Source organism: Sitophilus oryzae, unplaced genomic scaffold (genome assembly GCF_002938485.1).
Source record: "Sitophilus oryzae breed Bouriz unplaced genomic scaffold, Soryzae_2.0 scaffold_302_pilon_pilon, whole genome shotgun sequence".
Lineage (NCBI taxonomy): Eukaryota > Metazoa > Arthropoda > Insecta > Coleoptera > Curculionidae > Sitophilus > Sitophilus oryzae.
Window position 1 is genome coordinate 317645 of NW_022146866.1, and position 12950 is coordinate 330594.

At 33.3% G+C, this 12950-nt stretch overlaps 1 protein-coding gene across 1 annotated transcript in view; it reads right to left on the minus strand.

Moving 5' to 3' along the window:
* Positions 1-2743: 2743 nt before the first annotated feature.
* LOC115884575 (endoplasmic reticulum aminopeptidase 1-like) overlaps positions 2744-12950 on the minus strand; it is a 19890-nt gene continuing 9683 nt past the window's right edge. Inside the window, exon 6 of the mRNA XM_030903198.1 lies at positions 2744-2990. Within this exon, the coding sequence (XP_030759058.1) occupies positions 2744-2990 (247 nt within the window). The remainder of the gene's footprint in view (positions 2991-12950) is intronic.

Here is a 12950-nt window from a genome sequence, read left to right on the forward strand (position 1 = left end):
TGGTTTATGTTCGCTGAATATAATACATGCATAGGTTTATTCGAGTATCTTCTAGAAATAGGCCCCTTGCACATACTTTAATTTTGACTTGAAAACCACTTAAAGACATTCATAAATACAACTAGTGTTGCACAAGAGTCTTGAAAAAGTCTTGCAAGACCAAGACTCTTGCAAGAAATTCAAGACAAGACTTTCAAAATTTTTTGTCTTGTATTTCAAGACAAGACAAGACTTTAATATGCAAGAAACTTCAAGAGTCTTGCAAGATTTCTTGAATTCAAGATTTCTTGAAAGTTAGAAATGATACATTTTTAAGTGATAATTAGGTCTTTGCGCAAGTTATGCCGGGTTTATACAACATTTATATAGTCGTAATCACAATCATAGTTATAATCATTAAAGTTAAACTATCCACTTCCTATATACCTATTGACATCTACCATGAACTTAGCCTTTAATTATGTTACCCAACTTCACTGATATAAAAATTATGATTGATTATGATTGATATAAAAATTATGACTGAAGAAATGTTCTATAAACGCACATTAAAATTGCGTTGTGATTATGACGATGATTAAGCCTGTGATTATGATTACGAATTATGCAAGTGTTGTATAAACCCAGCATTAATATCGACCAGTGTTCATTTTTTTTCTATCATAGCCAATGTTTTAGAGTTGAGAATGAAGTAAAATAAAGTCGAGACAACAAACCGTATATTGGGTAATTGGTATTATAGACAAAATTATATTGGTATAATGGTATTATAAAAAAAACTAACGGTCGTTGAAACTAATGGTGGTTTCGTGGAGCACGCTATTTGCGCTATTTGGTACTACTTTTCATGCACGAAATTGCTCCGCGAACAAAAAGTGGTATCAAATAGCGCAAATAGTACAGTCTAGCATGACCTTTCCGTACACCCTGTGTCCAAACTTTTCCAACCAATCTTCCATAATAAAAAAATAAAATAAATACCATAAAAAATAAAAGTAACAAACGGGTAACCTAACCAAAATAGAACATAAAAAACTAACAAGAATTAACAACTAGAACTAAAAATGAACTTAACCTTACTTATTCTTATTCAGCTTTTATTTGGTAGTGGCTCTTGTTTCGTCAAACGGGCGAGTTGACGTAGTTCGTTTACCGTCTGTTTAGATTTTTTTTGCTAAAATTAGCATCGTTGTTGTTCATTTTTCCGTATTCCATTTTGTATACGACGCTTTCTATGAAATAAAATATAGAAATTTTCAATTTAAAAAAGACAAATTTCAAGAGTCTTGCAAGACAAGACTTAATTGAAATGCCATTCAAGAAATCTGCAAGACAAGACTTTGAAAATTTCTTGTCTTGAATTTCAAGACAAGACAAGAAATTGATTTTCAAGACAAGAATTCTTGTTTTGTGCAACATTAAATACAACACATAGCACCTCCACCCTCCCCCACCCACCAGTGCTTATATATTAAAAGTTCAACTGCCTGCAAATTTTCATATATAAAAACAATTTATATATATATATATATATATATATATATATATATATATATATATATATATATATATATATATATATATATATATATATATATATATATATATATATATATATATATATATATATATATATATAATTAATATGTATTAATATATATATCTTCGACGTCTATATATATATATAGTCTATATATATATCTGTCTGTCCAGAGGTTTCGTCTATATATATCTTGTATCTGATGTCCCAGTCTATAACGTTCTCCAACTCCGTCTGATTTCCAGTCTCCATTGGTACACACTGTCTGTCCAGAGGTTTTCGTCTATTCCTCTTGTTCTGATGTCCCCGTTTATTCCTTCTCTCCAACTCCGTCTAGGTCTCCCTCTCTTGCGTTTGCCTTGTGGTGTCCAATTGAGTATTTTTTCCGGGATTCTGTTCTCTTCCATTCTTTGTACGTGCCCTACCACCTGAGTTGGTTAATTTTGATGTCTTCTGATATTCGGTGTTTAACGCCCATGATGTTCTGAATTCTTTCATTTCTAACTCTATCCAGTTTCGATTTTCCGGCCGCGCGCCTCCAAAAGTCCATTTCTGTAGCTTCGAGTAACTTAAGGTTTCTTTTTTTCAAAGGCCATACTTCACTACCATAACTAATGATACTTTTAACTATGCTGTTATAAATTTTGTGTTTGTTTTCTTTTGATACGGCCTTATCCCATAAAATACTGTTGAGTTGTCTAATTGCTTGTCTTCCATGGTTGTTTCTGCACTTAATTTCTTCATCAAGGCTACCAAGGGTGGTAATGTGCATGCCAAGGTATTTATATTTTTGGCAGTGTTTTATTTCTTGCTGTTGCTGTTCTAGGATTATGTTCTGTTGTTCGCCGCCGATACACATATATTCCGTCTTCTTAAGGTTTACCTCCAGCCCCCACTTGTTATACTTTTCAATTAGTTTGCGGGTCATATATTCCAGATCCTCGTAGTCTTGAGCTAGTATTATTTGATCATCAGCGAAACAAAGAGTGTAAAGTATCGAGTCGTTTAATAGTATCCCCATCTGTTCACACTTCCTTTTCCACGTTTTCAGAGCTTGTTCCAAATAGATTTTAAACAGTGTGGGCGATAGACAGCAGCCCTGTTTAAGACCTTTGTTTATGCTGAATCCCTTTGATATTGTTTTTCCTTTCTTTACTTGGCTAATGTTGTTCTTATAAAGTTCTTGGACAGCCTTAATTAATGTTATGCTGATATTCGTTTTCTCGAGGGCTTCCCGCAATTTAGACTGGGGTACACATCATATGCTTTCTTGAGGTCTATGTAGAGGAGATGTATTTCTTGATTTCTTGCCATCTTTTTCTCAATTATCTGTGTTAGTGTAAATAAATGATCGACCGTGGATCTACCAGCTCTAAATCCCGCTTGTTCTTCAGCCTCCATATCCCGGTATTCTTCCTCAATTCTCTTTTTGACCAATTTTCCATAGACCCTTGAAACAGAGCTCAGCACGGAGATTCCGCGATAGTTATCGCAATCGTCTTTACTTCCTTTCTTGTGTATTGTTGTTATATATGATGTCTTCCATTCTTTCGGTATATTTTCACCATTAAGGCACTTTTGGAAAAGACTAGCGAGCTGCTTATTATAATTTATCCGTGCCGTACTTGAGTAATTCTGGAGGAATTTCACCTGGACCAGGCGATTTTCTATTTTTCAGGGTTTGGCAAATTTGTTTTACTTCTTTGGTATTGATCCTCATTGGAGAAGCTGCGGTTCTTATTTGAATTTGTCGGATTGTGGCTGAAATTTTGTTGATATTCGGCCCTTTCGTCGGTCAACAGTTTAGCAAAGTATTCGTCCCATTTTGGTAATGTAATTGGTGAGATGATATCTTTAGTCTTCTTTTTTTTTTCTAATAATTATATCAATATATTAACTTAATATCAATATTTACTTAAGAAATAAAATATATTTAAATTACTATAGATTTATGATATTCATAATATGATTTTATAATTTCTTCAAAGCTGTCGGATATATTTTTCTGATATACCTACGAAAAGAAAAATGACCAAGTGAATATATAGCCAATAACTTAGGTAATAAGACCGGTAAATATTCTTAGGTATCGATTACTATAATGACAGTTAAAAGATGATGACCATTACTTACGGAAGACCGTACGCTAAAGCCCATAAATTAACTTTAGTACACTTATTAAGAACCGCATTGCGCATAGATGTTCAATAAATTTCACTATATTATTACAGGCGTTAGTACCACACAAATAATAATGTTTAATGAGTAATTAAATTAAGCAGCTTCTTAAGTACATTGCCAATTACAACGTATCGTTATACAGTTAATCATAAACCAACAAAAAATGTTGAAGTTTAATATATAATCTCAATACTGTTATTATTTATCACACTGGTATCATAATCCATACATGAAAACCTGAAAGGTTTTTTTGTTCCGTCCCTCAAGCTTTGCCCATTTATTTCCGTATCCTGGTAGGTGATTTATTATGATTCTGTTTATATTACATAGGCTTCTTGGAGAGATTTCTGGTGTTCGTACGAAGTCGATAAGTTTTCTTTATTTTAGAAATTTGTTCATCAAGTTTTGCAGGCTTTTTGCTGTATCCAAAAACACTATTTACCTACGGTCTATGACGATGATCTATCTATCTATGATTGAATAGATATGATTCCAATTATTAATCTATAAGAAATAATGATATGCCCGGCTAAAACTGATATCTCAATACGGATCCAAATTCTTTTCTCGATGCTCTTTTTCGGTAGGATTGAACTTAATAAACCGGATGCAAACATAACATCATTTGATATACATAGGATACAGGATAGGGTCAACATTTAGAAACCTAATTTCGTTGTAGTTTGGTTTGTTTTTTTTTTGTTTTTATTTCCATGTTGACCAAAAATGTAGTTTTCTTTTGTCATTTTCTTATTTAAAATGAACAACAGTGAAAAGGTAACACTCAAATATTAAACCGTTAGAAACAGAGAAAAACTAATGAAAGGAAACGCCTTTCTAATGCGTGTCAAATATTCGACGGCGAGTAATGGCAGTAAGTAAGTACTTAAAACAAATATCAAAAAATCCATCCACGGTTTCATCTTATACATTTATCTTTGTTTTTATACATTCTATGCTCATCTGATATTTATAAATTGAAAGCACAATTGAAAGAGCAAACCTTATGAGAAAAATATATACACAGAAGCCAAAGCAAGAGTAAGAAGAGTAATCACATAAAAGAACCTCAGGATTGTCGAAGCTGTTTACAGCAACACCAAAAGAAATGTTTCGTTAACATTCTTAGACCAACAAAGGACTGAAGATAGATGGAGAACAGCTCAGGGAACAGCTCAGGATCTCTACTGCCAAAAACCAACAAAGAGTACAAAAGTAACATGGAGTACATTTAGAAGAAACTCGATCATACTAAAATCTAAATTGATAATAGATAAATATATAAATTGAAAATAGATAAAGTAGCATTTGCCACTTTATCTAAAGAAAACATGCATCAAAGTGTACTACCACTAATGACGTAAAAAAAAACCTTCACCCTAATCTTTTGATGTATTTTAAAGTTTAATATATTTTGTTCTAATGGGCCGATTTTGATGATATTTTAAGCATTTTGTAGCTAAACTATTTGACTTTTTAGTATTTCTTCCTAACTTAAAAATCAATATATCTGTCAATTATACGAGGGAAAACAAAATGTTGATATTTTGGTGAAAGTTTGAAACACCCTTCCAATATCAAGGAAATTAAAAATCATTTTATCATCTAGGTACGTCTTTTCTCTCTTTTTTAGTTTGTTTTTTTTTATTCATCTCAATAGCTTTATTTTTATTGGAAATATTTGCTTTTGAATAAGACTGTAACGATTAACAGCATTTTTAGCATTGATTTTGGGTCCTCATCAATACAATTATAAAAAATAGTGTTGTATAAATAGTGGTAATCACTAAATTTGACGTTTGGGCTCTACATATTTTCTTGACAGACAGTTTTTTTCGTCCAAAAATTTTAAATATTTTTCTTCTCAAAAACGGTTAATGTTAGATATAGAGTGTTTAATATCAAAATTCATATAATTTTACAGAGAATTTAATTATGTAATAAAAAATGGGGTACCCATTTAGAATAAGAAAGTTGTTGTTAATTTCCGGTATTTCCGGAAGTGCCGCCATATTCAGAATATTTTTAGTCGATAGATCGTTGTCAAATAATGATGTGCAATAAATCTCCGATCTAGATATTGTAGTTTTCTAGAAACTTTTAATGCACGCTCAGTCTGGGACAACCTACCTATTATACAGAGAAGACCAGGCTACTAGTAACATGGCAAGTTGCCGGACGAATTTACGTTTACCCGTTTTGCGTTCGTACTCGAGATTCAGCCAGCTAGTCGGCTGCAGGGCCATGTAAGTGAAATATTCAAAATGGTTCCAGCAAAAGTTTCCCAATTATGACGGGTGATGGCGCTGATCGTCAAGATTTTTGGACAGGGATTTTGCTTACCGACAATACGACGTGAGCTACGACCGGACCAGGACCAATCAGAATAATCAGTCTTTCTTGGACATTTGCCGCGGAAGTGTGTGTTAATTTCTGTTGTGATAAGTGTGGTGTGTGGTTGTGTTTGCAGTTTGATTTTTCGGTTTTGATATTATGTTAAAATTAATTTTGAAGTATTGTATCACCTGTTTTTATGTAATAGTACTTTTTTTAGTTCTATGATCTGATATGTTATGATTTATTAATGTTTGTTTTAACAATGTTATACCAAAGAGGTTATACTTAATATATCAATTTGCATAGCCTAACTTTTTATCAATAAACTTTGTAGATTTTCAGATTATTTAATTCCTTTTGTTTCCGTTTTGTAATTTTATTTTAAGACATATTATGTGATTGTTTCAGATAATATGTTTTAAAAAATAAAATTGCAAATAGCGAATAAAAATAATTAAAATAGAAAAGTGTATTTTACAATTCCCTGGCCCCTGCACCCCTTTGGCTAACCTGTAAATGTCAGCTTTGTCGAGAGATGGCGTTGCCGGACGAATTTACGTTTACCCGTTTTGCGTTCGTACTCGAGATTCAGCCGGCTAGTCGGCTGGTCAGGCAGTACGCAGTTGCAGTGGTGCTTGGACGGATCGGCCGTGACAGACTAGGAATACGACGCGAAGAGAGCCGAGTATTTATTATTTTCATTTTAAGTGTTTACCTTCACTGAAGGTAACATTTAAAATGAAAATACTTAAATATTTATTATTTGAGTGTGTTTACAAGCCAAAACTAAAAATAAATAAATTCTCTAAACCCCAAAAAAAACTAAAATATTACTCTAAATAAGAAAAAAATATAACAAGTGTTCAAAAAATCCATCTTCTTGTGCTAGACAGAAGCCTAGGCGGTCGTAAAATCCCCGTCTGACATTGGCTAACATATTAGGGCTAATAGTTTGGAAAGCCTCTCATATTTTTACTTGAAGCTCATCCAGATTATTAGCCCTATTATGATACACTTTGGATTTTACATAATCCCACAAAAATAAGTCGTTGGGCGAAAGATCTGGTGATCTAGCGGGCCACAAAATAGTTCCATGTCCACTAATTAAACGGTTGGGAAAAGTATTGTTCAAATATTCTTGAACAATACGGGCATTGTGGGCAGGGCAACCACCTCAGCAATTTGATTACTTGAAAACGTGGGATTTTGATCCGCGGTAGCACAAATGAACACTTGCTTTAACTCCTGTTCTTCATTAATCAACACATCAGGCTTTTTGTGTTTTTGTGGGAACACGCACCCATGTGTTTCAAAATTATTAATAACTCTTGATACAGTAGGTAAAGATGGAATTGGCCTGTTTACAAAAGTTTGTGGAAAAATTGTTTGTATTTTCCGATAAGACCTATTTTGGAAATACCATTTTACAATTTGAATTTTCTCACGAACTTCGTAAACATCCATTATTTTACTTAAAAAATAAATTTTACACGAGAACTGTCGCGAGAATCTATGTATTCGTTTTAGCTATTAAAACACGAATAAATACAAATTCTGAAACATTCTTATCACATATCTACGTATTTTTATTTTATCACATTTTTTCGCCTGCTTTTTATCCGTCGGACGGGTATACGCTAATTCGTCCGGTTCTGCCTATGTTACTACTACGGTGGTCCGGTCTGTATATTTTAGTGAATCTACACCATAATTGTAAATGGTTGAATAAGTTGGAGGTGATGATGATGTAAGATAATATTACAATTCTAAAGTCGCACATCATAACTAATAGATTGCCAATGTAGTTGCGGTATTAGCATCTTGTCCAATAATTTATACCGCCAATAACGGCGCGCTGGCCATGAGTCGGTTCCGAATTATTGGCGTCTAGCTGCGTTCTCGATCGATTCATCATATCATTCGCTCGATAGATTTGAACCGCGGCTCGCAGGGTCAGATGCAAATTCGGACGCCTCATAGGTATCGTATATTTTAATAGAGCCGGCTGCGAGAGACGACGCTTTATCTCTGGCGAGAAGTTTAATATGCATACGTACGTTATTAAAGGAGTACAGTTAGGATAGATGCGTATGGATAATTGCTGTTTAGTATTATGGACGTGTTGGTCATAACATAATAGACGTTTTCTATGGAAACTCTCATTTGTAAATTCTTTCTGGTACCCTAGACATTTTGAGGTATTTTCTAAATTATTATTTTTTACTTAATTTCCTCTGAGCTATCTTTCATAAACATACTTCTTCGTTTGTTTGTTTGTTTATTTTACGGGACTTTCCCAATCAATAATATATACAGGGTGAGTTTCCTCTATGGGTATCTCGGAAACTACTAGAGATAGAGAGTCGGTTAAATATGCGCCTTTCAGATTCTTGAAAAAGTTCATGGCTTAGTAGATATTTTGAAAAAAAAACAAATTTTGGCTGTTTTAAAAAATGTCCCTAATTCCATTATAATCTATTTTAGACAAAAAGTTTTCAGATAAAAGTTGTAGGTAATCACATCCTTAATGAGTCTGTGTTCTCCGATTTTTTCTAAAGCCTGTCATTTTTGACATATGACACAAACATATGTTGTTTAAATGGAAACCATAGCTAGCCATGATTTCATAAAAAGCGCCATTTTTTAAGCTATTCAGCGATGTTTTTTCGAAAAATTGTCAAGTTAGAGCAAATTCTTATGTTTCTTGACAAATTTCACTTAGTTGGTATGGAATTCTTATTCTCTTATGATTTATAACTTATAAAAAGATAGAATATATTATTAAATGGGTTCTTTATAATTTACATTGCACAAATTAAAACTTAAAAAATAATATCACTACATAGACTTTAAGCTATTTTAGAAAATGTCAAAAAATGCGTTTATGAGTACATAATCAAATCTGTTTATTAACATTGATCACTATCATTAAATTATCATTGAATTCTCACAGAAGGACCGATCGACTTCATTAAACTTCTCCCGTACCGCCTCTTCGAGTGCCTTTCTTAATTCATAGGTTTATTTGTAAACCTTGTTGTTAACCATACCGCATAAAAAAATCTAAAATGGATAGGTCAGGTGATCGAGGAGGCCCATGCAATTGATGGTCCCACTTTCCTTCCTATCCCTGAGTTTGCATAATTATGATATACCTAAATAATTTTTATAACATTTCTTTCATTATGACAGTAATGTTGGAAGTTGAAACCACTCTACTGATGCGCAAGTATCTAAATTTATCTTTTCTAACATATGTCTTGAAAACCGTTCTCTAAAAAACGTAAGTAACACTCACCGGTCAACGTATCCTCCGTAAAATGTGTAATCAGGAAATGTTGAACCAATAATCCTACACGCCTTTTTTCATTTGAAAAATTCATATTTACAATTTTTGTTTATTTTAATTTACAAAGTTTTTTTTGCGAAAAACTGTCAAATACAGTTTCATATTTCTGAGAGCAACAACAATTGAACTTGTTTCCATGGCTAACTAAATGAAATTGTTTAAAAATGATAATAATTGGCTATAACTCAGTACCTAATTTTTCAAAAAAAAGATATTATAACTTATATCGCTGAAAAGCTTAAAAATTAGCGCTTTTTGATCAAGTCATAGCCAACTATGGTTTCCATTAAAAAAAATATGTTTGTGTCATATGTCAAAAATGACAGGCTTTAGAAAAAATTGGAGAACATCGTAGAAAACTCACCCTGTATATAACGTCAAAATTAACATAAAACATTTACAATAATTCAGTTTGTCAATGAGTTTTAAATTTATACATTGAGGCATTAAAAATGTCAATGGCCACCGACATATTTTTTTCATTTATATCGACACCTTCTTGGTATGTCTGGTACCTACTCCAGAAACAAAGAGAATGTGAACCAGCCACCTATAACGAACATGGTCCGATGACTTATTTCTGGCAAGAGTTAAAAATAAATTCCCTACGCTCCGGCACGGAAAAAGGGACGCACATCGACGTGTCCACCGCGACAATCTGTTGGCCTCACGGAGCCGCTCGCGTCTTGAACGTGTTCTTCACACGGCTTCACATGTGTGCTGATCCATGGGCATTCTCTCGTGGTGATGTGACGACACCACGGATGGCACGCATAGACGCCATTCCGCTAGATTGGTTCAAGTTGGTTGGAATATCACCGGTCTGCAAAAAATAAAAGAATAAATTATCATGCCCATTTCTGTGAATTCTTACGTAAAATGACGCTCTGAATCCAAATATTGTTTCTCTACCAGCCACCATTTTTGGGGGAGCCCTCCCACTTTATTTATATCATGTTTTTATCACTTTTTGATAATAATAATGCCAAAGGAATTAAATACCTGAAGATGAAAAGGGCCCAAGTCCCAGAAAGCTAATTTTAGGAAAATGAAAAATAAGATTTTGCAGAAATTAGATTGTGTCAGGTTTTTTTATATATTGTTTAACTTTTACTATGTTAAACTAGCGTACTTTTGGGTATCAGAAGGAACAGAAAAAGTTATAAAATGTTATTTGGATAATGGAAAAATGATATAAACAGGATTAACGACTTGGGCAAGTTTTATTTTCAGAATACAAAATAACCATTTTTAATGCGAAAACATTAAAATCATATAATATATCAGTAACAAAACAATGCATCAACTAATATCAGTGCATTATTCCCTATTTTCCATTTTGCCGTTTTGTTCTCCATCCTTAGATCTTAAGGTAGTATAATACTCTCTTTTATCTTCATCCAGAAATCGACATAAGCTTTGCACATTTTGTATTTTAAAGTTCTTGATAGGTAGGTTTTCATTGTATAGCGTTTCCTGTTGTGTAGATGATATACGTACGTTTGCCATTAACAAACTGAACGAATCTTCGATATGCCCGGTCATATCTTGGGATACAGAAATCCTGCTTTGTGGTACTTGGAAAATCTAAAAACTTTATATTTCGTAACTTGGTATTTCTGTTTATTACATTGAACTGTTTTTTTGAAAAAGGAATCTTGATGGTATTTGAAGGCTATGAATTAGTTCCTTTCGTTCCGTGGTCAGAATAGATCATTGGAACTAATTCGTTCACGAACTACACATCTCTAATCCACCCAAACTATTGAAAATTTGTAAAAATAGGAAGGGGTCTCCCCTCAAAATGAGGAGGAAGGATAAGACATTAACGTATATAATTTGATTATAGCCAACAAAATTATAAAAATGACATATCGTATGGAATAAATTAAAAATTCTAACTAACCATCATGTGTAACTGTGGTCCGACACATGTGTCGGTTTGAAAAAACAAATTTCCACTGTCTCTATGTATCCCCACTTACGATCATAATTTAATTAACAATTTCTCTGAACTTTTCGTTCACAGTATTTTCTATGTTAAAACAACTTTTTATATCCCCAAACATCTTAACAGATTTTTCTATAGTAGAGATATTTATATAATAAAATTATATAAGGATTCTTGCTACTTAACTGCTGATATAGAAATTTAATTTTACGCTGTGTTTGTCATAATGATCAACCTGCTCTCACTACGGTTTCGGAGCCCTACTCCATTATCAAGTGAGCTTGGGCAGATCCACAAAATGACAACCACAGCTCAGAGTAGTTAATTCCGATTTGTCGGAAATAGCATTGTATAAATATTTATCTATCACTAAAGGCTTATATCAAATTCAGAAATTTCAATTATTTTGCATAGATTTTTTACCAATGGAAAAAATAAAATCCAGCTTGCCAGTGGTTTTAACACTTTTGCCCTAAAAACAAAATACTTAACTTCAGTGATGAGCAAATGCTAAAAGGCCTAAAACCACCAGTACTAGGAGAAACGGAGATTTCATTTGCCAAAAAACAAAGTATCTTGGGGATATTTTGACAGTTAGCAAAGTGTTAAAAACCACTGGCAAAGCTGATTTTTTATTTTTTCCATTACAGTAAAAAATCTATGCAAAATAATTGAAATTTCTGAATTTGATATAAGCCTTTAGTGATAGATAAATATTTATGATACTATTTCCAACAATCAAGGTCACTAAACTATACTTCTTAGGGTTGTTCTTTTGTGGATCTGCCCAAGCTCACATGATGATGGAGTAGAGCTCCCGGTAGTGAGAGCAAGTAGATCTACATTATGACAAACACAGAATTAAATTTCTATATCGGCAGTTAAGCGAAGTCATATGCGCAATTTTATTAACATATCTCTACTATAGAAAAATCTGTTAGCGAGGAGATATAAAAGTTGTTTTAACATAGAAAATACTGTGAAAGCCGAATAAATTATGATCGTAGTGAAGGCTAGGAACAGTGGTATTGTTTTAGGCTCATTTTGTCGGACCAGTTATGGTGGTGGATAGGAGGCACAATTTATTCCATACGATATGTCATTTTTGTTGACCTGTAAATTATATGCGTTAATCCTCTCGATTACAAATTTTCAATAGTTTGGGTGGATGCAGAGTGGTTCAATGATGTTCTTCCTGGAAGCTGAAACAATCTCAAAAACAGTTCAACTGTAATGCCAGAACCAGCCTCGGTTCCAAGCCTCTAAGCAGAAGATTTGCGACCGGGCAGATTCATTCGGTTTGTTAATGACTTAATACGTATATCTGCTGAAAGCGCTGCTGTGAAAACCTGGCAAGCACCAAGCTACTCTGAATGAGCAGAAGAGTGGTACTACGCCGTCTGGGATGGAGAACAAACGGCAAAAGCTGGAAAATGAATGCACTGATGAACCCGATGCGACGTTACTGATATGATTTTAATGTTTTCGTAAAAATGGTTGTTGCAGCCATTCTGAAACTTGCCCAAGTCGTCAATCTGTTTATATCGACTTTTTCCATTAATCAAATAACGACACGCTGGCAATACATAACC